Source organism: Carex rostrata, chromosome 14, assembly GCF_964058835.1.
Source record: "Carex rostrata chromosome 14, lpCarRost1.2, whole genome shotgun sequence".
In the NCBI taxonomy this organism is placed as follows: Eukaryota; Viridiplantae; Streptophyta; class Magnoliopsida; order Poales; family Cyperaceae; genus Carex; species Carex rostrata.
This window is the reverse complement of record NC_135931.1, coordinates 207,894-235,085: the sequence shown is the minus strand read 5'-3', so window position 1 is coordinate 235,085 and position 27,192 is coordinate 207,894. Positions and strand designations below refer to the sequence as shown.

General features: G+C 33.2%; 2 protein-coding genes across 2 annotated transcripts; both read left to right on the top strand.

Annotated features, from left to right (window-relative positions):
- Nucleotides 1–14,487: 14,487 nt before the first annotated feature.
- On the top strand, nucleotides 14,488–20,393 carry LOC144565817 (uncharacterized). The gene is made up of 5 exons (XM_078315660.1): nucleotides 14,488–14,833; nucleotides 15,853–15,984; nucleotides 17,051–17,212; nucleotides 17,379–18,905; nucleotides 19,828–20,393. Exons 1-5 carry the CDS (start codon nucleotides 14,537–14,539, stop codon nucleotides 20,164–20,166), a joined length of 2,457 nt encoding a protein of 818 aa, XP_078171786.1. The 5' UTR covers nucleotides 14,488–14,536; the 3' UTR covers nucleotides 20,167–20,393.
- Nucleotides 20,394–21,680: 1,287 nt separating this feature from the next.
- LOC144565860 (delta(14)-sterol reductase-like) lies at nucleotides 21,681–27,192 on the top strand. Its single transcript, XM_078315703.1, has 13 exons — nucleotides 21,681–21,906; nucleotides 21,996–22,113; nucleotides 22,423–22,493; nucleotides 22,749–22,805; nucleotides 23,103–23,194; nucleotides 23,436–23,483; nucleotides 24,185–24,305; nucleotides 24,404–24,450; nucleotides 24,645–24,726; nucleotides 24,904–24,980; nucleotides 25,126–25,245; nucleotides 26,706–26,780; nucleotides 26,879–27,192. Exons 1-13 carry the CDS (start codon nucleotides 21,844–21,846, stop codon nucleotides 27,030–27,032), a joined length of 1,125 nt encoding a protein of 374 aa, XP_078171829.1. The 5' UTR covers nucleotides 21,681–21,843; the 3' UTR covers nucleotides 27,033–27,192.

Below are 27,192 nucleotides of genomic sequence, written 5' to 3'. Positions count from 1 at the left end.
GTATATATTATACATATATTATAAAAACCGAAAAAAAAAGACCAACAAGCTGTCAGAACTTGAAATTTAAAATTTTAATAAAGGCCAAGTCCTTAATTTTTTTGACAAATACCCCAAATACCCTAAACAAAAAAAAACTAAAACTTCACAAATGAAAATATTAAGAAAAAATCAGATCTCTAAAAAAAAAAAAAAAAAAAAAAAAAAAAAAAAATAGTGGACCGCCAGGGATCGTGGCGGTCCGCTATAGAAGTGGACCGCCAGCAACCCTGGCGGTTTGGTTATATTTGAAAAAAATCAGATTTTAAGGTTATTTTTGTAAAAAACTTTTTTTTTTGGGTTATTAATAAAAATGACCGAAGAATCACAAAAAATTATAGAATAATTATTTCAAGGACTTTCCCATGCCGACATGCATATTGAATTGTCTTTTTCAAACAAAATTGAAACAAAAAAAAAATTTCTGACCTTTAAACTGCCAAAAAAAATCAAAGGGGATTCGAATTACAGCTTTTCTGTGCTTGCATTGTTGAAGAACAATTTCTATGAGATTGCGAAAAATAGAAGATCGAGAAGAATTTTTGAGAAAATTAGTATGGTGAAGCCTGAAATCTTTAAAAATATCATCATTCCAAAAAAATAAAACAAAAAACCACAATTTCTGAAAAATTATAATTTTGACACGGCGGCATCCTATCTGATTCCAGGATTGATAGAATTTTTACGTCAAAAGTGATGTGTATATTAGAATCAGCGCCAATATTTTCTCATACAAAGAGTAGAACCACTGTAGCTCAAAGAAGAGGAGCACAAATGTAGCCGAACATCAACTGCCACTATTAAATTGGTATTTAATGGTGCGCCACAAAGAAGAGGAAAAAATAAATCACAGTCGTTTGATTAGATGATTAACGGCGGTGATGTCTTGCAGTAGGAATTTATGTAGGTGCTTTAAAAGATAATTTTAAATGAAGATCTGACTGAGGGGACCAGTTCAATAAATGACTGATGAAATGAAACATAAAATGTGTCAGTTGGAAAGAAAAGAAGAAGAGAATAAAGAGATGCTCCTCCGACGAAAGCCTGGGTTATCTACGTTGTTACTTCAACGATATTTTAGTGCAACATCAAAATTTTGATCGTATTTCTGCACAGCAAAATCATAAACAGGTTGAGATGGAATTAGAAAATTGAGATTGAGACGCTGAATAAGTTATTGTCGTATAATTTTATTTTATAAGAGACTCGGATGTATATATATTAAGGAGGGATCTAATTACATCTTTTTTTATGACACCAAATTACACTTTTGATTTTCAAAGTTTTCAAAGTTCAAATAGCTGATCCAAACCGTTCAACATAATGGATATGTTAAAATGTGCTTGCAGATCAAATTTTACATTATTTGGATTTTTTTTTACTATTTATTAAGTATTTAACGAAATCGATAAAATTAAACCATTGAATTTTTGTACCTATCTTAATAAATAATAAAAAAATTCCAAAAAAAATGTAAAATTTGATCTGCAAGCATAGTTTAACATATCCATCATGTTCAACATAATGGTTTGGATCGAATGTTTGGACTTTGAAAATATTGAGTATAATTCGGTGTCACCAAAAAAGGGTGTAATTGGCTCCCGCCTCATAAGTATTTATACAAATTATAAAATAAAAATTATAACATTGTTATTATTTTGTTTTAATTCACATGGCTGGCTTAGCCATCCTTAATTAATCTTCAATTACATCCGCCTATATAAACAGACATGTAAATTAGAGAATTTTGTAAATTATATAACTCACAACTATCACGTAGCTCCCTTAAGTACATTGTTGAAGAATTTAACTCTAAGTTTGTTAGATATTTTTTTTCAAAGAATTTAACACCGTTGAAATAGTATAATATTTTTCTGGTTTGTTAGAAAAATTGTGACTTATGATAATGAAATGTTTGAAATTGTCCGGTATTTTTTAGGCATCCTTTTAATAGAGGTCATGTGTTTAATTTAATTAAATATTGGTTTTTAAGTCATTTTATAATTTAGCTGAATTTAAAATATTTAGATTAAAACGACCTAAGTACATACTTATTTATATATTAATCGGTATTAGATATATATTTTAAACTTTATTTTGTAGAACCAATACTATGGATGTTTAAATCAACAGGTTAACATAACTTTGTTGATACTTAACTATATCTTGACAAACACTTTACTTGAACTAACACAATTTATAGTAAGAAATTTAGAATTGAAATTCAAATTTAATACATTTACATATTACCTATCCGGCTAAACACTTTACATTAACCCAATTTAAAGTATGCGTCACATAAATTTTTTATTAATAATTATTTAATTTCCTAATTTATACCTAGTAAGTGATTGTACGAAAATTATGTTGAATATTAATATGGTAATATATTAGTTAAAATAAATTACTGTAGTATATTTTTTAACCATGCAAATAGTATATTAGAAATTTACTTGGAGACCAAATGCTCACAAATAATCTCACCATAACAAACAGCACGATATGCATACGAACCATTGCTATAGAAGAACTAGACCACTTAAAGCATCCTCCAAAATTTTGGTTATCTGTAGTAAATACAGATACTGAACAAAGTGTGGCGGGTCACCGCTTTCCGAAAAATTACCCCCATATTTAAAATCAATAATTATGTCATTGCAATTATGATAAAAATTTTTAAGAAAATAAATACATCTAGTTAGAGCTTTAGACAATTAGTTTCCATTTATGATCATTGGTCGAATAAGCAAAGCAATTCAATTACGAACATTATATTGGATTCCTCTATCCTAGAAAAAAAAAGGAAAAAAAGAGACAAGCTCTGACATTTGACTAAGAGAGAGGTCAAATACAAAATTAGGGATAAAGCGGGTTTAGGGTTTAAGAAGGGATAAAGCGGCAGCGGCAGCCTCAGCCTCAATTAAATCCTTCCTTTGGCCAATTTTATAAATTAATCCAACTTGGAAATTTGTGGTGTAATTTCCCAAAGAAAGCAAAGAAATCATTGTGTTATTCAGAATTTCATGGTCTCTCTTGCAAAATCGTTATCGTATGAACAAAAAGTATTGCCATATTTTGAGGAAATAAAAAACAAGAAGGGATGTCTTATATTATATGTGCTGCTGTTATTCGATGGTTGAATTCATGTGTCAGAAATATATTTTTTTTGAGCCCACTATTCTATCTTTGTCTAAACTCGGCAACATTCTTAATCAGATGAATTAATTATCAAAAATTGATTATAAAAATATTGACAGTATTGTTTCGGTTTCATACAAAGCATGGACAAAAGATTAAAACTTATGATTTTGAGCTGTATAAAGTCAAAAACGGTGTTGTCATTTTTTTTATCATTATATATATTTGGGAAAATGTCGGTCTATTACCATTTATGGAATCTTCCATTGTAAATATGAAAAATATTGTGGTATTGCGAAAACTCTTGTAAAATTTTGTCAATTTTTGAATTTTAAGCGGGAGGGAAGCCACCGGCCCAATAAAAAACATATGACTTTCAGTTGATGCCTATCGACGGTCTGATTGTAAATGGAGTCCATCCGGCTACGGCCTTTAATGTAGGAGGTCTTCAATATTAGTGCGGATTTGATTTACACTCTTAAAGTAAATAGACGGTTAAGATACATTAACTGAAAATATGTCTTTTTGAGTTAATGCAGAGGACACGAATTGCAAGAAAACATAGAGATAGATTCTGGGAATTCGTATCCTCTGAGATATCTCAAACTTTGCGTGACTTTATAAAAAATTGTAACCGTTTAAAGACGTTCTGCACGAATCTCAAAGCCCACATGACAGTGACACTGACCCCCTACATCACCCCGAATAGGCACCGGACACGTCGGTCACGCAAAAGTTGAGATATCTCAGAGGATACGCACTCTAGATTCTGGTACACGTCAATCCGCAGTGACCTAATAAGTTTTGTCGGGCTTCGTGCAAGTAACTCAAATTATTTTTTACCGGTAGGGAAACAAAAATAAATAAAAAAGGAAAGACTAGGTACTAATTTCTCAAGTTCAAAATAACTGGATGTATCCTTTACCTACAAAATGTTGCTTCACAATTTTCCAATTCATTTTTGGAAGCAGAGTTGACATGATGTTTATAAGATAAATAAGTTTGAGGAGGATTATTTTGACAATTTTATTAATATATATTTTTATAAATTCAAATAAAATTAAAAAACTGAAAATTCAACTTATCTGTATCTTATTTAAGAGTAGGGATTCGATTACACACTTTTTTGGTGATACCGGATTACATCCTATATTTTTAAAGTCTAAACAGTTGATCCAAATCGTTCAATATGATGGATATGTTAAAATGTACTTGCAGATCAAATTTTACATTTTTCTAAATTTTTTTACTATTTGTTAAGATGGGTACAAAAATTCAATGGTCTAAATATAGCGATTTTGTTAAATACTTAATAAATAGTAAAAAAATTCTAAAAAATATAAAATTTGATCTGCAAGAACATTTTAACATATTCATTATGTTTAACGGTTTGGATCGACTGTTTGAAATTTGAAAACTTTGAAAATGGAGAGTGTAATTCGGTGTCACCAAAAAAGGGTGTAATTGGAGAATTCAGATCCAGTGAAGTAACCCAATCTTTGGGTTTTAAATCGGGACCGTTTGATTCAAATTTGAGATGATCTATCCGAAGTGGAGCGCACATATCCCGAGACATGAATTCGAATCCCGAAGCAATCTCGATTGACAGATTCGAATCGAACAGTCTTGATCCAAAACCCAAAGATTAGGTTACTTTAGGGGATCCGGACCTGTAATTGGATCCCTCCTCCTTATTTAATATATATATAGGTTGATTATAATTTTTTTATAGAATTCTAGTGTTAGTTGATAATGAATCAAAGATTAATTTTGTATAGTTGAAATTTATAATAACTTAATATAAGAGGAAACATACATCAAATTATTATTTTTTTTATTGTCACTATATGTAGATAATATAGATTATTCCTTTAATGTTGAATTTTAAATTTAAGTTCTATTTTTCTAAGATTGTCAAATTATCAAAAATAGATAATTGTCAAATAATTCCCTCAATAAGTTTATTAAGATTATCACATTTGATTGACGCACTTCAGTTAATCAGATGCTTAGATCTATTAATCGAACAGCTCTAACGTCTATTTTAATGTAGTAGAAAGAAGTAATTTTGTTTTTAAAAAAGGATAGAAGCCCATTTCATATTAATGAAACAAAAGTTAATTACAACCACAACTAACTGGAGCCAGTATCTCCAGAAACAAAGTTCATAAGCACAAAACGCCAAAATACCAAATCACAGGTCATAAGCACAAAAAACCAAATCATAGTTTAAGGATAAGCCACTATTGTACACAAAAGGGCTAACACATTTAATTTCTAACTCCTACTAGCAAGCAATTTTCATTGGTCTGCTTAGTTGACTCCTGTTGCATCCTCAAGCGCTAGCAGCTGGCCTTCTGTTTGCTTAGGAGGGATAGAGCAGAGTGGAATCACATCCAGTGTCTCAGGGAGCCAAAGCAGTGCTGCTTCCTTGATCTTCTTAGGCACTGAAACTGTCCAGTATTTAACCAGAGAAATAATCAGAAAAATAAGATTCCTAGCTAATTTAGGTGTACTATTTCTAAAAATAATTTCATTCCTATATTTCCAAATAGTCCAAATAGTCCAACATAAATTTCATGGAACAAAATGCATGTAGCATCCAATTCATAAACATAACATATAAAAGTGATCAACATAAGATAACTTTTAGAACACATATCTAACACTATATACTAAGAGAAAGCCTGCTCTGTCAGTTTTGTTTAGAGATAGAGAGAATTGGACAATATCTGTACAAGTATTCCATGGATCTATATAGTGTTGAGTTTTCCCTAACTAGAACAGTATTTCTTGAAGTTTGGGGCATTGCAAAAACAGATGGTTGACAGTTTCTAGAGGGTCAAAACATAAAACACAATGTGGTTCCCCTGTCCATTTCTTCCTAATGAGAGTATCTTTGGTAAATATCCTATAAGAATGAACAAGCCACATAAAAACTCTGATTTTGGGTGGCACTTGTAAAGTCCACCACAGTAGGGGTTGTGTCACCTGGATGCCTCTAAAATTCAAAAATTTATACAAATATTTTGCAGTGAACCTCCCTGTGGTCTCCCATCACCAATTCATCTTGTCATGCAAATGTGTAAAGGACACTATGCTGAGAATATATAAAATTTCAGGCCAATCTTGGCGGTTAATCCCTGTTAGAGTATCCCTAAACATAACTTGCTGTCCTTGAGAGTGAACTACCTCAAAAACAGAAATATTTGGGGTAAGACACAATCTATATATGTGAGGGTATCTATGTGCAAGTGTACCAGACTCATACCAGATATCATGCCATAAAGATACTTCAGAGTATGAACCTGGGTCATATGTGGTACTAATATGCCTTAAATTGTCTAATTTGATGATTTCATTCCAAAAGGGAGAGTAAGCTATCCTATCCACTGAATAATATTTATGAAGACCTAGAGTCTTCCACATACTAGAATAAGAACTATCTTTTAATTTCCAAAGCCATTTTAATAGTAAGGAGATATTCATGAGGTAGAGATCGAAGATACCTAAGCCCCAAATTGTTCTGCTATACATGCTTGAGACCATCTAACTAAAGCATATCATTATTTGGCGGTTTCAGAGCCCTGCCAAAGAAATCGCCTTCGAAGTCTATCAATTATAGCTATGATAATTTTAGGTACTTTATAAATGGAGAGTGTGTACAAAGGTACAGCTGACAAGACTGAGTTTATCAATGTCATGCGACCCCCACTAGAAAGCATTTGTCCCTTCCAATGCTATAATTTGTGTTCTATTTTATCTACAAGGAAGTGCCAGTCAGAAACTAACAGTTTTTTTTATTATGGAGGGGTAACCCCAAATAAGAAATAGGGAAAGAGCCCTAGGGACTGTTAGTTTGTAATAATCTAGAAGTCAATAATACAATAAATTATCATAAAGCTTTGTTCATGAATTGAATGTTTATTTATATATCATTTTGTTGCCTTGAGTATTATTGAATTTATGGATCATTTCGAGTTCATGACTGAAATTGTGAAACTCCATAATATAGATGATATATACTCTTAAAAGGTCACTGACCAAGGTAATTAACAGGAACACTAATTACCGCGATAAGGTTAGTATGTGGATTAAAAGATGGTTAAGTTTTACAAACCACCTGACACGAGATGTCATTTTAATCACATAGATACATGTTCTAGGAACATGGTATTTGACAGACCCCGAATGAAACATTCCGTGTCATTTATGTTTTATTCAGTGTCACGTTCTACAGTATGAGGTATTTATCGTTCCCACTGAGAAATATGTATGTGTAATTGTTATCTACCGCTGTCCGTAAAAAGCAGTCATAACGGTAGCATTTCCATATGTATAGCTTAGCTGAGGAAGTGATAGTGTACCAAGAATACTATTTGTCCCTCGTATCTCTATACGAGCTATAGCATCACTGGGCCCCTTGATAGAGTAAGATTATCTGCTAGCGGTATAATTACAAGAGTAATTATATTTGATAATCTGCTTAAGATCAAGAAAAGATTCAGTTAGCAATGATGACACACATCTACCTTGAAACTAATCTGATAGCTATGAGACAGAAGAACAGACACAAGTAAATTGTTTACTGGATCGTGATATTGTACAGTACAGCATCATCTGTGTAATTGGATGGTCATGATGTGTTGCCAGATACCACTCATGATTATAGAAGTTAAAACAGTTTTAACTCTGTTTACCAACATAACACAGATCCTATTGGGTCACACCATATAGGAGCTACTCGGAGAATCTTACTGATTAATTATAAATTGATTATAATTAATATTAAGATGGTTATAATTAATTATACGTGATATAATTAAATTATAAATGTCATTTAGAATGACAAGCAGAAACAACGGTTAATTTATAAACGTACACGTTACGTTGTATAAAAGTTACCGAACAACAACCGAAAAGAAATATAATTGTATATGACAATTATATATATTTGATTTGGATTTTAATTTGTTAATTATGGGTTTAAAAGCCCAAAATAATCAAAGCCTTAATTAAAATTAAAAGCCCAAAGTCAAAGCCCAAAATCAAAGCATTTTACTATTCATGCCTTAATGGGCCAAGGGCAAAATGGTCATTTCACACCTATGCCACCTTGCATGACACCTTAGGGTGTAGAAGCATGGAGAAGAGTGTGGAAGGGTGTGGAAGGGGTATTTTGGTCTTTTCACATATTAAAGGATGAGGTGTCAAGGGTTTTTGGTAAATAGATTTGTTTTGAGGGGTATTTCGGTCTTTTGCGAACCTCCTCAAAACACTATAAATAGAGGGGTGAGGTTAGAGAGAAAACTTACTAATTCACATGTTAATCTGATTAATTCGTTAATCGGAATTTCTCTCTTCCCCGGTTTCAGTTATTACGAGATTCGGAAAAATATATTTTTGCAAACTCTGCGGTATTTCTTGTTTTGCTTTTAAGTGAAAAGGAATAACTTGGAGTCTTAAATATATTTAATCTGTCCCTATTTCGGTGAATAGTGTTTCTGCAGAATTCTGCGGTTTATAGTATTTCTGGCAGAAGAAATAAACCGCTCTCCGGTTAGTCCTGGTGGATAACTAATAGAGGTATCACACGTGTGATACTCCGAGTCGATTCCTTCCCTGGTGAGGCTTTACTCGCTCGGTCTGCATTCCAACTGTGATTTGGAAACAAGGTATAAATATGTTATATTAATCTATTTAATTGGTAAGTAGATTAAAGTTTTAGAAATCAATCATGGAGTAGATCTGTAAAATGATTAAATTGGGTTTTGATGCCAAAGAAATACTGAAGGTGGACCGCCTTGGAAATTTTCCTGACATACCCCGTTTAATACTGAGCTTAAGTTGGCCGTAGAAATTTTTATTCTACGGTCATTCCGCAGCTTAAGCCTAAACGGGTTTTGGTTACCCTGAAACCCAACAGGGACACCCAAATATTTGTGCTAACTGACTAGTGTGATCTAAGTTAAGTGGGTACATCTTAGTTTTTTCAAAATTCACTTTGATACCCGAAATAGCTTCAAAGGCCAACATGGCCTACCATGCTGCCTGTACTACCTCTTCATCGGCCTGTAAGAAAAGAATGGTGTTATCCGTGTAATGACAGTTAGTGATTGCTCCGTGTTCCATATAGGGGGAAAGATTGCAAAATTATGGATTGATTTATTTAAAAAATTAATTAAATTATTTCATGCTTGAGTTTCTTATCGAAAGCATTACAGGACGGTTTACTAATATAGCAAAACTTATACATGACCAAAAAAAAAATACTACCAGCTAATAAAAAGGAAGAAGAGCAAACATGCACATAATCCAAAAGATTGCAAAAACGATTTGCTGGTCAGAATAATGTGTTACACGGTTCAGCTATTGATTTTTTAAAATGATTAAATTTATCAAATATCAGTTATAGGACCATATATTTAAACAGTGATATCTTTTTTTTTAAATAGTTATACTTAAACAAAATTTTGGTGAAAAAATATACTAGAAATTGAATTTATAAATATTATTATCTATCAAATAGAATGAGGGCATGTGCTATTTATACGCAGTAATCAGATTTCGGTATTGCAACTATTATTGTCACACCTCGGGACAACCCGCCACGTATTTCAACGTAAAACATATGCACATCACATACAGTATCAATAACAATATATATAAAGCCATATTTATTTTATAACCAAATGAGTTTAACAAACGATCATGGCAGACATGGCTAGTAACACAAGCACTGACATGCCTGCTCAATGTATCAATTATAAAATCATGGAAACAAAAACTAAACAACATGTGGCAATTTATCAATCATGGGTCTTCCCGCTTAGTCTCACTCTTGTCCTTGCTCGAATCCTTCATCTTCATTACCTGGAACCCACATAAAAGTGGAACGGGTGAGAGATCAAACCTTATCTCAGTGCGGGATTTAGTTACAGCCCAGAGCTTATAAAACTTTTACTTATATTCACAAATATGAAAATACATAAATAAAATGCGTATGCTTCTTCTAATGCAATGCATATCTTATCGTTACTTACTTCATTCATTTACTTTTAAAAATTTGTTAATCTTGTTTGTTTGCCTCACTAGACGGTGAATTCATATGCCGCTAGGTCTTGGCGTGATAGGACCGCTTTCGCCTACAATCACGTCCGTGAAAGGACCGCTTGCGCCTACGATCACGTCCGTGAAGGGACCGCGTCAGCCTACAATCACATCCGTGATAAGACTTCTTTCGCCTACAGTCACGTTAACGAGGAGTCCAGTCAAACACTAGACCCAATGTATACATCCCAATATGCAAGCATATTGGCCCCTGTTCAATTACCATATTCATTCTTTTTCAAAAACACATTTATTCAATCACACAGTTCATGTCATGCTCAACACATCTTATTCATGCAAGTCCATTAGTCAATATATGAATCCTATCATTTCATGCAAGTTATTTGTGTCTACTCAAGTCATACGAATGGTTCGACAACAATGTGCATAAATCCGACTAATGCAATAATAATAAACAGTTTAATGACAATAGGAAAGTAAAATAGTTTTATAAAGTCTAGGAAACCCGCACCTTTCGTTGTAGGAAGATCGTTAGACGTACCGAGATCTTCCAGAAAATCAGAATTCAAACCTAAACCATATATACATTATCTCAAGATTAGTATCTCTTAGTAATTATTTTAGAGGTCTCTGTACTTGACTAATATCTAGCATCTACGTTATGTTTGTTTTTAATTCTCCTTGATATTTTTTTAATAAATGATAAATCCAAACGAAACGTGGAACGAAACAAAAGATTCATGAAGGAGAATAAGAACTTAATATTATTTAATGTTATATTGTACTAATTCAATTCAAGATTAATCAGAAGAGAGGAAACAAAAACAACGAAACGAAAGAAATTAAGGAACCCGATTCTTATAAATAAATTTGATTATTACTTAATATATCTAGAGTTCATTCAAACAAATTAATTAATGGAAGAATCCGAAATTAATTGAGAATGAATCTAAATAAATAGAAAAATTATTATTTTTTATTTCTATGAATAGAAAAATTGAGATATGTCATGTATAAGAATCGTGGTCTAAGGCTCTAAGCATAGACCATGTCTCTGTCAGAATTTATGTATATAATCTGAGTCTGAGGTGGCACTGGCCAGAGAATTAGAGAGTCGGAAGCGGACAGTGGCCAAACCAAAGAGGAACTGAGGAAGGGGATCTTTATGTCTTATATGTATACTGTATATATATATATACTTATGAGTGAGTCTATGGTAATATGCATATCACGATTTGGCACCGTGCTACGGCTCTATATTTGAGTTTTCAAGTCCTAACGGTCGATCCGAACCGTTCATCTTGTTTTCCATATTAATATGTGTTTGGAGACCAAATTTTACATTTTTTGAAATTTTTTTACTATTTTTTTAGATTTATTGAAAATCACTGTTTTTGGATGGTCCAGAATTTTCAGATCAAGTGATTTTCTAAATATCTAAAAAAATAGTAAAAAAATTTCAAAAAATGTAAAATTTGGTCTCCAAACACATATTAATATGGAGAACAAGATGAACGGTTCGGATCGACCGTTAGGATTTAAAAACTTAAATATAGAGCCGTAGCACGGTTACAACCCGTGATATGCATATTACCATAGACTCACTCTATACTTATTATTTAAAAGGACAGTGCCCCTGTCCTTTTAATACTTTTCTTTCCAAAGGTTTACATAAGATAAGAGTCCTACATTTTATATATATTTGAAACCCATTGATTTGATTATTATTCTTTTAATGAAAATTTTGAGAGTCAAGACTTCCAGATTCAATACATGTAAATCGGAGCAGATTTAGGGCTGATAATGCTATTATCCGCCTTTTAATGAGCAAATACGGATAGTAAACTGATATTAAAATTTTAAACCAAATTCACTTTAAATGGATACAAATACGGAGTGAATGATCTACAAATACCGATTCAAATATGGATACAAAATAAATAATTTAGAATAATTCAGTTATATACTTTAAGATACAAATAAGAATATGATAAATAAAAAATTAATTTTAACTTGTTCCATTTTAATCAATTTTTATTGCTCAATTCAGTATCATACTAAATTAGTTCGAAAATTTATAAAATTAATATGTAAACAAATTACTTTTAAAATTTTGAATTCGTCAATTGAATTCAATGCAAAAAATTTTGAATAAAACTTACAAAGAACTTAGTTGAGCTCAAGAACACCCTAGTTATACTCAAATAATTTCATTGTTAGAAAAAAGCTGCGGTGGGGATTTTTTTAAACGATCTAAAAAATGAAATAATACGAACATAATTTTATAGTGTATTTCTGACATGTAATTACTTTTGGGTATGACTTAATAGTATTTTTTTTTATAGCTGTCATAAGAAATATGATCCAGTTCACGAGTCTGCTAATGAATATGCATTAACATTTCATATAATATATATGCTAATTAGTGGTTTGTATCATAATTTTTTTTTCACATTCGAACAGTTGTTTTAATATGTTTAATTTAACCTATATATTAAAAAATTGTAATTTTTACATTCGTTAAATCTACTTATCTAAACTTTTATTTACATGTCTGAAAAAAAAATATAATATATGTGCATTTTTTTCTTGTAATATTGATCAGTTGTCAAAGAAATATAAACAGAAAATTATATATGATATTTACACTTACATTCAACCTCCAAATCTCTAATGATCAGAATGCGTTTATAGTGACAACTTCATAAGTTTGTATGCAATATATTATTAGCCCATGATTTTTTTATTATGGCATTTCTTAAATAATGATGCGTTATTTATTTATTTACATTCTTTTGGACATAAATTAACAAACTGAACTATGCGAAAGCAACGCAAGGTGTTGGACTCAGTATTTCATAATTTTTTTTTTTTTTTTTTTTTTTGCTGAAAGCCTGTAGACGATTGCATTGATCAAAATAGTTACAAACTAAATGTTACACAATATTAGACAACGAATGTATGTGAAAATATACAGCTGTAAACAAATAAAAACATACAGGATATGTGCATTCTATAGACACAATTAGATTATGAACCACACAATTATGAATTTTACATATACCAAAAAAAATTTAGAATGAAAACTGCTTAGTTAATGTTCATTTGGTCCGAGATTGTTATGAATAACGCACCAAAAAAAGAAATAATTATGTGGAAACAATTTAAATTGGGAGAATTTTCTGTTTTGGAGATACAACAAACACTCATTGACGGTCGCTCAACTGCCATTTGAAAAAACTTTATATTTGGAATTTGTTCCTACTTAAAACCATATAATAGAGCATTGTTAGTTCAAAATTTCTGTGTTGCAATTAGCATATAATTTATTCTTCATTTGAGTTCCTTTTTAATCTGCGATCTTTCACATAAAAAATATTATCTTTTATCACTATATCAATTATCAAATATCAAAGACTGGTTTTTTATTAGTATCCTTAATTAAAATTTATTTTCTGAATTGTTTTTAGAATTTCCATAAATATTAAAAAAAAAATTCCATATTAGGTACAACTAGCATAAAATGTATTTTTTATTCAGATCAAAGGAATCATGTTCCTTCCATGCACTTCTCACGGTCACGTGACTAGCCCGCTTTGGGAAAATAGAAATTAATTAATAATTCTTTCTAATCGAGTAATTGTTAATCATTAGTGACTTCAATTAGCAGCTAGAGGAGAAATTGGCTTGAGCTTGAAATTAGCGAAATTTAATGTTTTCCTACTGTAGCCCAACCCAACCCAACCCAAGCCAATTATTAATTACCATTTATGGCTCCATTCATGCAATGTTTTTGCCATTAAGCCCTCTTAAATAATGTACTATCATTCTACTGATCACTGTCCCATTTCCTTACAAAATAAATGTAAAAATGTTTATCACTGATATTATTACAGAGTTTTTTTTTGAAATAATACATTTTAAACGGCTTGCATAAAAAAGAAAAAATTTGAGATATTTTTAGGGGGTATTTTAGAAAATAAGACGTGGCAATTTTCTTTTTTCTTTTGCTGTGCTTTAACAAAAGCAAAGCGGGAGAGATTAGTAGCGTGTCTCGATGCATCTCTCTCCTTGTCTCATTTCCACTCCAGACTCCATTGGTAGTGAATTTGAGAGAGAGAAACGGAACTGGCTTTTTTTGAGAGATAAAGGTTGTTGTTAACTTGCAATGCAAATATGCAATGCAATGCCATGCCAGACTAATTAATGATCTCATCTCTGTTCGTTTCCACTGACACGTCTCTATCCAGGTCCTAGTTTTGAGAGAAGAGAAGAGGAGAGAAGAGCGATGGGGGGACCGGGCCCCACCCCTCAGACTGCTTTACAAACTCCCCAGCAGGCGATCCGTTCCATGCTACCCGAAAGCCACCCTTTCCGGTCCAGTTTTCACACGGAACCTGTTAATGTTATGGTGTCTCATGGAGATGGTTGTTCTACTGATGGTGGGTCCAGAGAGTCAGAGAATAAGAAGAAGAAGAAGAAGCATGGGCCTCCTGCTTCTGGCTCTGGATGGAGCCTCACAGATAACAGTCAGAAAAGGGGGAGAGGGTTTACTCCACATGTGCTCAGGATTTTACAAGGAGAGGTGAATTTCATATAATCTTTTTTTTTTTTTCTTCTTCTTCTATTAAACTAAGGATGAATATATTGAATTCATTGAGCTACATGTTAATGAGTCGTGTGATTCGTCCAAAAAATAAGTTTTTAAATTTTCTTTCTTTGTTTACACCCATGCTTGTAGCTGTCAAATAGCTTGTTTATTACCTCTTACATGAAACAAAAAGGTGACAGTGACCAAATTTGGCTCTCGATTGCAACCTCCACTGGCTTCTGATAGTTTGGAATAATATGACAAAATTCAGCATGGATTTGCAAATACAATTAATGTAGAGTAATTTCAAGAACAATGTTTGTACTCTACAAAAAGTTTTTTTGAAAAGTCACTGAATTCGGATAGGTGGTTATCTAATAATAACGGAAATTATTTTTACACTCTTACCGGGAGACATACATTGTGGTACCATAAATCATCTTTTTGCGTACTACTTTTTGTTGATTGCTAAACAATAAGGTTATATGGTTTCAAATATGTCTAAAAATTGTGCAATTTGTATGTTTTCAGATAATTTTCATATCTTGAGCTTCGTAGATGATATTTGACTTTGTTGTGGGTGTAAAATTTATAGTTTTACAAGCTGTGCATTAAAGGTAAATGGGTAAGGTTCCAGTGGGAATTCATGTATTATAAATAAAATATTGAAGTGCTGGATAATCTATTCCATGCATATTGTGGTTGCTTTTGTATAAAAATTAACACCGGTGCTTTCATTTCAGTTTTGCATGTATTGGTTTTAAGCTTTACCATGGTAGCTACACATGTTTCCTAACACCTTCATATTTGCTTTTCTTCTTTTTACATTGTTTTTCACAATATGCCTTCACATGCTCCAGCCATCTGAGTTAGATCATAACCATAGAAACTGTCAATTTGCTGTTGTTGGGGAAGATTTCAGTGAAACAGTATGGGTACCCTTTTTAGCTATTTTGCCTTATCACAAATTTTAAGCATGATTAAGCTCAAATTTTTTGTTTGAATTGTTGCAGGATATTGCCGCAAAGATAGCATCATTCTCACAACAAGCTACAACAGCAGTGTGTGTGATGTCAGCAAGTGGGGCTGTCTCTCGGCTTACTCTTTCCCAGCCTTCAAGCTCCCATGGCAATGTCACCTACGAGGCAAGTTCTTTTCTCCATTACCTGAGTTTGTAGCCATTAAACTAGCCATCAGTCTGCACAAAATTAAAGTGGTGGTTAAGCTTTCTTTATTAGACTGTGATTTCTAATCTAAGACTCGTGCATTTGTACAAATTCTCTCTTAAATTTGTCAGACTAAAATTTGGACATGAATATGTTTGTTTACTCAAAATATGTACCGGTTATTACTTTTTTGTTTGCCCATATTCTTTCCAGTGTCACTGTCTTGAGATTTTCCTAACTTGGGGCTCTTGATAAATATTTTTTTTTATGAGTTGGAAAACCATTCTAATTGAGTTTGGAAAACTCATTTACGGATAGTTTTAATTTAGAGATTGACAAACTCAGATGATATTCACTGGTTGGTTTTTGGTTTTGTGCATCATCCTTTTTTCCAAATTGTAATACTTGATTTATTTGTAGTAATGATATACTAGGAAATTAATTTGACAAAGCAATTTGTAAAATGGTGTTGTAATGTCAGTTTTTTTGACAAAACATAACCACATGATTTTTTTTTTCCTTAAAAGTGATAGAAGTTGCTATCATGATCAAAGGGGTGCAAAGAATTAATTTTTTATAGATAATTTTTTTTAACTTGAGGGTTTTAATGGGACTATGCTTGTAAATTAAGAGGAACATATGAGTTCTGCTAAAAGGAAGATTGCAATTTTTGTTAAACTTTCTGAAATGTCCTTTTGATGAAAGTGGTGACATAGAACCATTAAATTCATTACAAAATCATTAAATGATTGATCCAAAACAGTTGGTTCAGTTAAAACAAGCCGAAATCTGGTAATTGTGTTGAACCTCCTAATTGTTGGCAGTTTGGGCATATAGCATTTTGTACCGGGCTATGTTGTCTCTATTATATACCTGGTTATATTTTCTGTCATTTATAGTACAATATTGGTATCTTTTGGTAATAAAATATGTTGGTTTAAAGCTAATTTCTGTCTATGGACTGAAAAGCCATGCAACATCACATTAAATTAAACTACTTTTCTGCTATTTAAGCGACTTGATAGTGAAATTGGTGCTTTTGCAGGGTCATTTCCAAATAATTTACATGTCAGGATCATACATGACAACTGATGAAGGTGGCACACGTACACGCACTGGGGATTTAAGCATTAGAGTGTCGAGTCCTGAAGGCCATATGTTTGGTGGTTCTGTTGGTGGGGTCCTTGTAGCCGCAACCACTGTCCAGGTACTTCTTTTCAGAGTGCTCACTACACTCGCACCTTGTGCTTTTTTAAGCATGGCCCACCTTGCCCACCATTAGATTTTAATTCAGGGAGCATATGATTTCGCCCATCCTTGCATATATTTGGCATCACTAATACCCTGTTGTTTTGTTTGGTGACTGATTCCAGGTAATTTTGGAGATACCAAAGAGCAAGAGCAGAAAGAAAGAAAAACCAGATAAGAGATATGGTTACCAATTGAAATCGTCAGATGGTGAAATTTCTGATTTGCGCTTGGATAGGATCCCCAATTTTCATTGCAGGAGCATGCCTTCACGGGTTCGTAATCCAGAATCCGAATTAGATAACCCGGTTTTCAAACGGGGTTCAGTTTACCAATGCTCGAACGAGGTTTTTCGGATGAGAAAAGTCGCTGAAGGAAGGAGAAAGGTTGATTTCAATCTCGACCGAAAAGACAGCTTTGTTTCCTTTGACATAGTGGATACTTCATGTCAGCCTAGCACTAGTGAGGGTTCGGGCAGGAAATCTGTTTTGGCACCCAAACCTGGCATGGATTCACGGGAGTTTCTGGACCTTACTTTTCAGGATCAACCTGATAACCAATCCAGGCCTGATAGCTCGAGGAGAGATGCTTGTCTATTGAAATGTGATGAGGATTTAATTGAGATTTCTATCGATGAAGAACCTCAGCAAAATGGGTCCGATGATGGGTTTGAAAGGGACCCAGAACCAGATATGGTTACTATTCTTGCCCGATCTTTCTCTACAAAGGTCAGATCTTTTGATAATAGTAATATGAAACCACCCCGATCAAGCACGCTAAAAAGAATGTTGGATCCAATGAAAAGATCAAAATCCATGAAGCACCCGCCACTTCCCGAAAGTGAAACAGTGAGGAGAATAGGACATTCATGGAAATCATTGTTGCATGATTTCTCGAAGGTCAATACGGATAGCCAAAATAAAATCTCAGCCCCGGTACCTCTTTCACCAGCTCACCTACGTGCAACTCTTAAATTGGATCTGAAATGTGGTTCACCGGGCTTCACGTTTGTGGTCTCGGACCCGGTTGAAATTTTATCAGCAAAGAATTGGAAAACTGATAATGCATTAAATTGGGTTTACACATTCCATGAAAACAGCACCAGAAGGGTGAGTATGAAAGAAAAACCCATAGGTGGTAATACTACTCCAATAGTCGGCCAAATGCATGTGTCATCTTATCTCTGCTCAGAGAAGGGCGAAAATGGGAATTCATGCAACTCTGCTGTCACCGAGTTTCTTCTATACGACATAGCTCAAGCTAGACGGAACAGCAGCACGTCTGTTGAAGATGGGCTTTCGTTCAATTTGGATTCGTCGGCTTGTTACCCGCATTCGCAAGCCAAGTTGCACACCCAACTTGAGACGGCTGCGATTGTGGTGCAAATCCCGTTTGGTCAAAATGAAAGAGATCATGAAAAGGGCGATTTGCCTAGAGTAAGAGTGGTGACACCAATTGGAACACATGGATTGCCGGGCCCAGATGAGGCAGGCCCTACTGGGTTGCTTGATAGGTGGAGGTACGGGGGCAGGTGTGAGTGTGGCGGGTGGGATATGGGGTGCCCCATTACGGTTCTTGATAATATTTTTGATGAACATTGGGTTGAACTTGGCACGAGCGAGAAAAAACAACCATTTGTGTTACATCTTCAGGTACACTTTTCTACTCCATCATTGGTATTTAGTAGTTATTTTAAAATTAGTATAAACGAAGGATCTGTTGAGTGCTCTTGGCTTCAGACTTGGTTAGATTGGGCTTAATCAGTCGTACTTTTTAAGCGAGTTGAATTGGTTCACACTGTATGATTAGGATTAAGTAAGGCTTTATAATGTCTTAATTTTATGCTAAATTGGTACAATATACCACGTAAAATTGGATAGCTTCAAATTGAAGCCATCTCATGTTATTGCAATTGCCCATGTTCACATGCTAGAGTTAATTAGGTAGTTGGCTGGACTTTGTACTGATTACTGAATAAATGGAAATTAAAAATGCACTGCAGTAACATAAAGTCTGAATTAATTTCTGGTTTTGAAAAAAACTTCATACTATCTTTTGGGGACATTACATTACTCCATACAATTAATGGCATATCTATTTAAAATCTTGGAACAGTCAATATTTAAAATCTTGAAAAAAACTTCATACTATCTTTAGGGCCTTAGGGGAACATGTAAATGTCAAAAGTAGGAATTTTGTAGACAATGAATGCAAACCACCTTGTCTGTTAACCTAACTACGCTATATTAGGTACAACTCATTGACAGACGTATACAACAAATTCATAGACCTTGCATGCGCAAACCAAAAGGAGGTTTGTATACAATGACTGCGAATATCTGTAATTTTGAAAAATCTCAGTTTCTATGTCTGTTCTTTACTTGGAAGTTTTGAATTATGAAATATTTTCCCATTTATAACCAGTTATCTCCTTTAATTGCTTAATTGAGGTTTATCTTCAGTAGTTCTATTTCTATATATGACCAAAAGAATAGACAAAATTTATATTCAGAAGACCAGTTCAATTCCGAAATCAATACCTGTCAATTTAATCTACCCACTTTTTTTTAACAGGGAAGCAAAGACAAGGTACCGTCAATTTCCATTTTACCTGACGGGATTGGTCAATTTGTGGTAGATTTTCATGCTCAACTGTCAACTCTACAAGCATTCTCTATCTGTGTGGCTCTGTTGCATTGCTCTGGAGCGGTATCTCCAGGTAGCCATGAAAAGAGCAAGCACAAGTTGTACTCAAAGTCTCTAAAACTTCTTCTTGAAGAGGAGGTGAGACATTTAATCGAGGCAGTTTCTGGTGAAGACAAAAAGAAATTAATAAACAGTAATACAACAGTAGAACAAATCGCACAATCTTTTACCCCTGATCCGCCAGATTCTCCGATGGGAAGAGTATAAGATAATCTTATGGCTGGTAAATATTTATAAATTCAATTTTTGGAGGGGGGGGGGGGGGATTTTGTAAATTCTTTTTATTGTTCTAATTTTATGCTTAATTATTAGCGATGTTAATATGTGGTTGGTTAGAATATGCAAAAAGGGAAAAAGGTTTCCAGTGAGAAAGGCTGGTGGGAATTTTATTGCAGCTGGTTTGATAGTTAGAAATGGATAATAAATGGCATTGAAATTTTGTTTCTCTATTTTCAAACTGGCGTTTCTTCTTTTGACTTTCAGTGGGCTTAGAATCTCAATAACTAATTTTCAATTTAATCAAAGCAAAGGCATAATTGTGGTGGGCATTGTGTCATATTCATATTCATATTCAGTGCTGAGCCGCTTGCTAGGTTTCCTCAGATCCACAGATCTTTAAAGAGTGCTTAAATTTAGTTGCCTAGGCCGCGTGGTGTGTGGGGGCAAGGGGAGAATCCATATCCTCTGGCTCTGAGGCAACATAATACGCATTTTTGTTATAAATTGAAAACCTTCAAGATTGGAAAATATTAGAGGAGGGTTCCAATGTCTCATTTTTTTAATACCTCATCTTACCTCATATTTTATATTTTCGTTTTCAAAGTCCAAATTATCGATCCGAACCGTTCAACAAAATATTTATATTAAAATATGTATGGAGATCAAATTTTATATTTTTTGAAATTTTTTTGCTATTTTTTAAGATAGGTACAAAATCACTGTTTTTGAACCGTTAAAAAAAAGTGATTTTCTACTCATCTTAAAAAATAGCAAAAAAATTTCAAAAAAGATAAAATTTAATCCCTAACCATATTTTAGCATGGATATCATGTTGAACGGTTCGGATTGACAATTTAGACTTTGAATATGAAGAAAATGAAGATATAAAATATGAAGTATGATGAGATATAAAAAAAAATGAGGCATTGGAACCCTATTGCTTTTAAAAGAAAATGTTAAAGATTGAAAAATAATGCTTTGAAAATGTTATGAATTTATAAATGAATGATACTTGAATGATTGTCTGGTAAAATAAATTATTTATCAACAAAAACTTGGACAAATGAAAATAAAAAGTGTTATTAAATAGGATTGTGGTGTTATTATTGTTAATCATTGGAAATTTTATTTCAATGAAAAATATTCTCGAAGCAACGCGCGGTTGAATGGACTTTTTACCATGCTGTATTTAAAAATAATTTTGAAGCACACGTTTTAACCAATGCCCACCGTCTCGTTAGGAAATGAATATATAAATAAATAAATAAATAAATAAAATAAATGAGTGGGACAATAATTGGATTTGTGAGTTAGTCTTTAGTCTTACCTTACGTCACTAGTTATAATTATGATTTATGAGCAATTATTAATTTATTTGCTCGCCGTTGCCCGTTGCCCGTTGCCGTTGGTGAGTGAAAATGAAAATGTTGTCGTCTTGGTACCGTAACGTAAAATCCGAACATTAAAAGGAGAAGACAAGACAAGCCAAGCCAAGACAAGGAGAAGGAGAAATAAAATAAAATAAATAAATAAATCGTAAATCCTAATTGTGGTTTCTGACACTTGATCCGCGCGTTACCACCTAGGCCTAGCTAGCCAGCTCACTCCCGCAGCTAACCCTAGCAAGCTGTAGACCGACCGACCGACCAACCGACCATCAGAGAAATGGAGTTCGACAATCATGCGCTTGCTTCCTTAACCTTGGCCTTGGTGCCTTCTCTCAGCTCAGTAACTCTCTCTCTAGTCTACCATCATTTCTTCTCATTTCCCCGAATTAAGCGTATGATGTTAGTTAAGACTATGAGTCATACATACAGGTTGTTGTGTTGGGTTCTTACTTGGGTTATCTAGCCATTGCTGGCTCGGTTCTGCCAGGCAAGCTCGTGCCAGGTGCTGTCCTTTCCGATGGCTCTCGCCTCCATTACCGTTGCAACGGTCCGTTTCACTTTCTCTAATTTTTTTTATTTATGATTTCTAGATGATTATTTTCAAAATGTAGGAGTAGGACTGCCCCCTTTTCTTGGCCGTGTAATTTTTTGGTCAAATGATTATGAAACTGGCGCTGTTGTGAATAAAACAATTTAAGTCCAAAAGAAACTCAAATTGTTGTTGGCAAATAAATGAGGCTTAGACCAGTATATTAATCACTCATCTCTTTGCTGGATTTCAGTTCTGGCCTCAATCTGAAATCGATGAGATTGATTTCTCTAAAATTCTCCATATGGGTTGTTGGTTAATTTATAGGTTTGCTTTCTCTTGCTTTACTGCTGATGCTTACTGGAGCTGGAGTTTACCTGGAATGGATATCTCCTACAGTTAAGTTTTTTTTCCTATCAGCATTATCATGTTACCCATTATATTCTCGTGCTACTTGCAATTTTCTAATATGGTATGTGCATTGATATTTTTGAGCATAAGTATGGCTCTAAGCATATTTTATTCAAACACTCAGAAAAGAAAAATATCAAAGGGGCCTCTGAGCTCTACTAATTGTGCCTAAGTGGCAGTTTATTTCTGACTGTGTAAACATTGTTGTGTTGGTCAATTTGAAAGTTATACTATAATTGTAGGTCGTAGCTGACAAGGGAATTGAGCTGCTATCAGCAACACTTATATTCAGCCTACTTGTAAGTTTTAATTTCTTTTTCCAATTTTAATAGATTGGGTTGTGACAAGGCTATCTCCTGCTATCGATTTAATTAAATCACAATACTAGCTTAGGTGACCAAAGTTGGTAATTCTCCAAATTCCCATAATGCTGAAAGTTGTAACAATGGTATAAAATTATGTGCAATATTACCAACAAAGTTCTTTTCTGTGAAGAGAATAGTAAAATATATATTTATTTATCTGGTCGTTTTTGTTTTCCGAAATTTGCACGCACTATTCAATACCTTACTATGACTTCATTTATTTATTGTGAGGTTTCTGTGACACTTTACATTGCCGGTACAAAGTCACATAATAGAAGTGCTTCTCTGAAGCCACATGTCACCGGAAATTTCATAGATGACTGGTATGCACTTCATACCGAAATTTTCTCTGTTTTTTAGTAAAAGCCTCTGTGCTATACCTAGTGTAGAGCACCCGAATTGACTGTTATTGGTGGAAATGCATAATCAGTGGGAGACTTCATAATGGAATCCTCCTTCGGTTACATTTGATTCGCAATTGTGTAACGTATCATCTGACCTTCAACTTCACACCTATTAGACACAAATTGGATAAAATGATGAATTAGTTTGTTTGTATCGCAGGTGGTTTGGGATCCAGCTTAATCCTCACTTCATGGGAGTTGACCTCAAGTACATTGATTCTTTCTTCACTTTGTACAATTTTTGTGGTTACCATGAACTGTCGTGTAACTTCACTATGTTCCCAGTCAACCTATTTTTATTTTCTTCTCCATTTCTGAGATAATCATTTCAAATATAAAAAAGTTCTCATGAAGGTGGGCAGACAGTTGTAATAACCCGATTTGGTTTATGGTAGCTTGTGGATTAAGAGTGAAGCTTTTATGAGCTTGTTGTCATCAAAGGTGTCTGTGAGTTTAACTAAAACCGTCAAATCAGTTTTAAATGATGAATTTGAACATTGATCTTGGTCTACTTGTGACAAGATAATATTTTTGTTCCAAATTTCCATTTCTCAAACTCGTTTTGTACAAGATCAAGTGTAGTTGTTGAAAAATAAATGCACCATATTTTTCAATCTCTTGATCTTATACAAATGAAAGTTTACACTACACACGTCATGGCTTTGCAAGAAGATCAAAGATTTTGTCGTTTAAAGTAGGTCATATGATCTTTTAAGTTATTCTTACAAACCTTCTTGGTGAGCTTTCGTTCATACTAGCTTTACTCATTTGTTAAATCCATATGCTTATTTTTTTTTCCTTAAAAAATGCTAATATGAGTTGGACTGTGTAAAACCTGTACAGAATTTATTTATATTCTGTTTGTTAGTTTGTTCATTTCATTTGATTGTACTTTATGCTCTTGTATAGGTTCTTCTTTGTTAGAGCAGGAATGATGGCATGGTTGTTCATAAACCTTTCTATACTGTCAAAGAGCTATCATGCTGGGACCGCAAATCTTTCAGTTTTTCTCTATCAGCTATTTTGTGCAGTAATAAACTATCACTTTCCTAAAATAAGACATACTGTTGTATTTATCTGTGCACTTATTTTTCTTCTATTTTTTTTATTTTTTTATTTTGTGTGTAGCTCTATGTGATAGACTACTTCTATCATGAAGAATTCATGACCTCCACGTAAGCCTACCTTATTTTTTTATTATTTCAGAATATTCTATTTTATTTATACTATATACTTGCTAGACTACTTGTCCAATTCTTGGCTGATTTGGATTATTTAAAATATTGATATTTTTGTTGCGATCCTTCTTTTTCCTGGCAAATAAAAAAATTTGTAATCATTGTATTTTTTTTCTTGTTCAATTTCGTAGATGGGATATTATTGCTGAAAGATTGGGCTTTATGCTGGTTTTTGGTGATCTAGTTTTCATCCCCTTCACCTTTAGTATACAAGTTTGTCCTTGCTAGCTTAATTTTTTCTCTTTTCAAATAATCACATTTAATATTTCTCTTTTGAGCTATGTATGATTGAGCGGATTAATTTCAATGTTTATTAGTGTGCATTGATAATATTATTCAGTATATTTTATATGTTTACTTATCAATTTCTTCTTATGTTGTTTCCAAAAGGGTTGGTGGCTTCTGAAAAATCAAGTGGAGCTGCCCCTATTTGTTATTGTTATCAATTGTATCATCTTCATCACTGGGTATTTTGTTTGCTGTCTGGACCACATTGATAAATCACACAATTTTCATAATTTTTCATGATTTAAATTACCAAATAAGTGAACGCAACTACGAGATCAGTTAATTATCATGACTGATTATTTGTTTCTTTTACTGTGTGCACAGGTACCTGGTATTTAGAGGAGCAAATAAACAAAAACACATATTCAAAAAGAACCCTAAGGCTATCATTTGGGGCAAACCGCCCAAATTGGTTGGTGGAAAGTTGCTGGCTTCTGGCTACTGGTATGCTGTTTGACTTTGATCATAATTTTTATTTGTGAAATATTATGTTGCCTTTCCTGAAAGAACAAAACACATCTCAACTGCACTTAAATTATATTTGCACCCTGTACCTTGTATTTTTATTGAATTTGAAAAATAATAATTAACTTTTGAGGAGGCTTCTGTAACGACATGTTCTTTTTCTTTCTTTTTTCTGGTAATAGTTGGGGGTTTCCAAGCCTGTTTAATTTAAAAAAAAAAACTATACTGAATTACAATCTCCTACAACTTTGTTTATTCCTAAATCTATAGGTTCCCTGTCCTTAACAATTCCTTTTAAGAAAGGAAAAAATCTCATTGATTGATTCTATTTTTATTGTTTGATTGAATTATATGTTTCCCAACATCCCTGAACTGGAGATAAATCAGTCTGTATGACTCACCTTTTTCCTAGTAATGCTTATTCATTAGTTCCAAATCTAAAAGTCGTAATCCTCCCTGATTTGTGCTTCTACATACAATATTCCGTCTCATTGAAGCATATTTTTTTCTTTACTGTATCACCATCATACCGCAAGAACATCTTAACTTGTCTATCATCCTTACTTTAGTTGATAGATAACCATTGGCTGATAAAGATGAGTTAAGCAAATAATTGTACCACCTAATGAAATTAACTTACCCTTCCAATCTTGCAATTTACACTCAATTTTTACAATAAGAACCCCAGCATTCATCATATCTAAGTTTTCACTATAAAGAAACACCTAAATATTCAATAGGTAAATTTACTATTTTACCACCTATAATGTTTGCAAGAATAATTCTTCTGAAATGTTTAAACTAATCATCTCACTTGGTGCAAAACATTTTCTGAGTCCATGCAATTTTGTAAAACAATAGCAATATGTTTAGAGCCTCTGTCATGAGCATCAGCTTGAACAAACAATAAAATATCATCTGCAAAATATAAATTAAGAATACCATTTGAAGCATGATAATAGAATTGCATAGCATTTTCAAAATTTAGTTAATACATCAACAACCAAGTCAAAAGGAAAGGAGGACAAGGGATCCCTTGCCTTAATTTTCTTCTACAAGAGATTCTCCTAAGACACCATTAAAATTAATAGTATTGACTTTATCTAGTTGATCCACATATCACCATTCCCTCTACCCTAAAACCCATCTAATGAGAAAATACCAATTTTTCTCTATCAAAAGTTTTTTCAAAGTCTAGTTTTGCCACCACATGCTTTAAGTGCCAAAATCACCAAACTCATTTTTCCAATTAATATTTCAAAAGCTGCAACTCCAGCAATAGATCATAACTATTGATATTGTTCTACATCAAGATGGATGCATACCCATACAACATTTTTATTTTTTTGTGACCATTTTGCCAAATATATCTTAGAATCTGAATTCACAAACATGTCATGATAAAAAAATATTTTATTTTTTATTTTTTTCTGTGACAGGGGGATTGCAAGGCACTGTAACTACCTTGGTGATTTGATGCTAGCACTATCATTCAGTTTGCCATGTGGAGCAAGGTTAGGATATGCATTTTAATTTTTCATATGTCATATTGTTGTTGTGCTAAGAAAATTAATTTTTGATTTGACTGTTATTTCTCATTATCTCTTTACAGCTCCGTGATACCATATTTCTACCCAATATATCTTTTTATTCTTCTTATATGGAGGGAGAGGAGAGATGAAGCAAGGTGCTCGCAGAAATACAAAGAAATCTGGGCCGAATATTGCAAACTTGTCCCTTGGAGAATATTTCCTTATGTTTATTAGTAATATTCCTCTCTTTCTTCCTTATTTGAATTATCTAGGGCTAGGTGGATTACTTTTCTTCCTTATTAGTAATATTCCTCTCTTTTCCGAGATTCGTTGGGGACAAGTTTTTCACTGGTTCTAGACACTGAATAATTTTCAACATTTGTATTACATTCAA

Bases quoted from the DNA above. Each gene is read 5' to 3' on its own strand.
- LOC144565817 (XM_078315660.1), top strand. From the start codon at position 14,537: ATGGGGGGACCGGGCCCCACCCCTCAGACTGCTTTACAAACTCCCCAG. The intron at 14,834-15,852 runs GTGAATTTCATA...GAATTGTTGCAG, and splicing joins TCAGGATTTTACAAGGAGAG to GATATTGCCGCAAAGATAGC. The intron at 17,213-17,378 runs GTACTTCTTTTC...GACTGATTCCAG, and splicing joins TAGCCGCAACCACTGTCCAG to GTAATTTTGGAGATACCAAA.
- LOC144565860 (XM_078315703.1), top strand. From the start codon at position 21,844: ATGGAGTTCGACAATCATGCGCTTGCTTCCTTAACCTTGGCCTTGGTG. The intron at 21,907-21,995 runs GTAACTCTCTCT...TCATACATACAG, and splicing joins TGGTGCCTTCTCTCAGCTCA to GTTGTTGTGTTGGGTTCTTA. The intron at 24,306-24,403 runs GTAATAAACTAT...TTTTGTGTGTAG, and splicing joins TCTATCAGCTATTTTGTGCA to CTCTATGTGATAGACTACTT.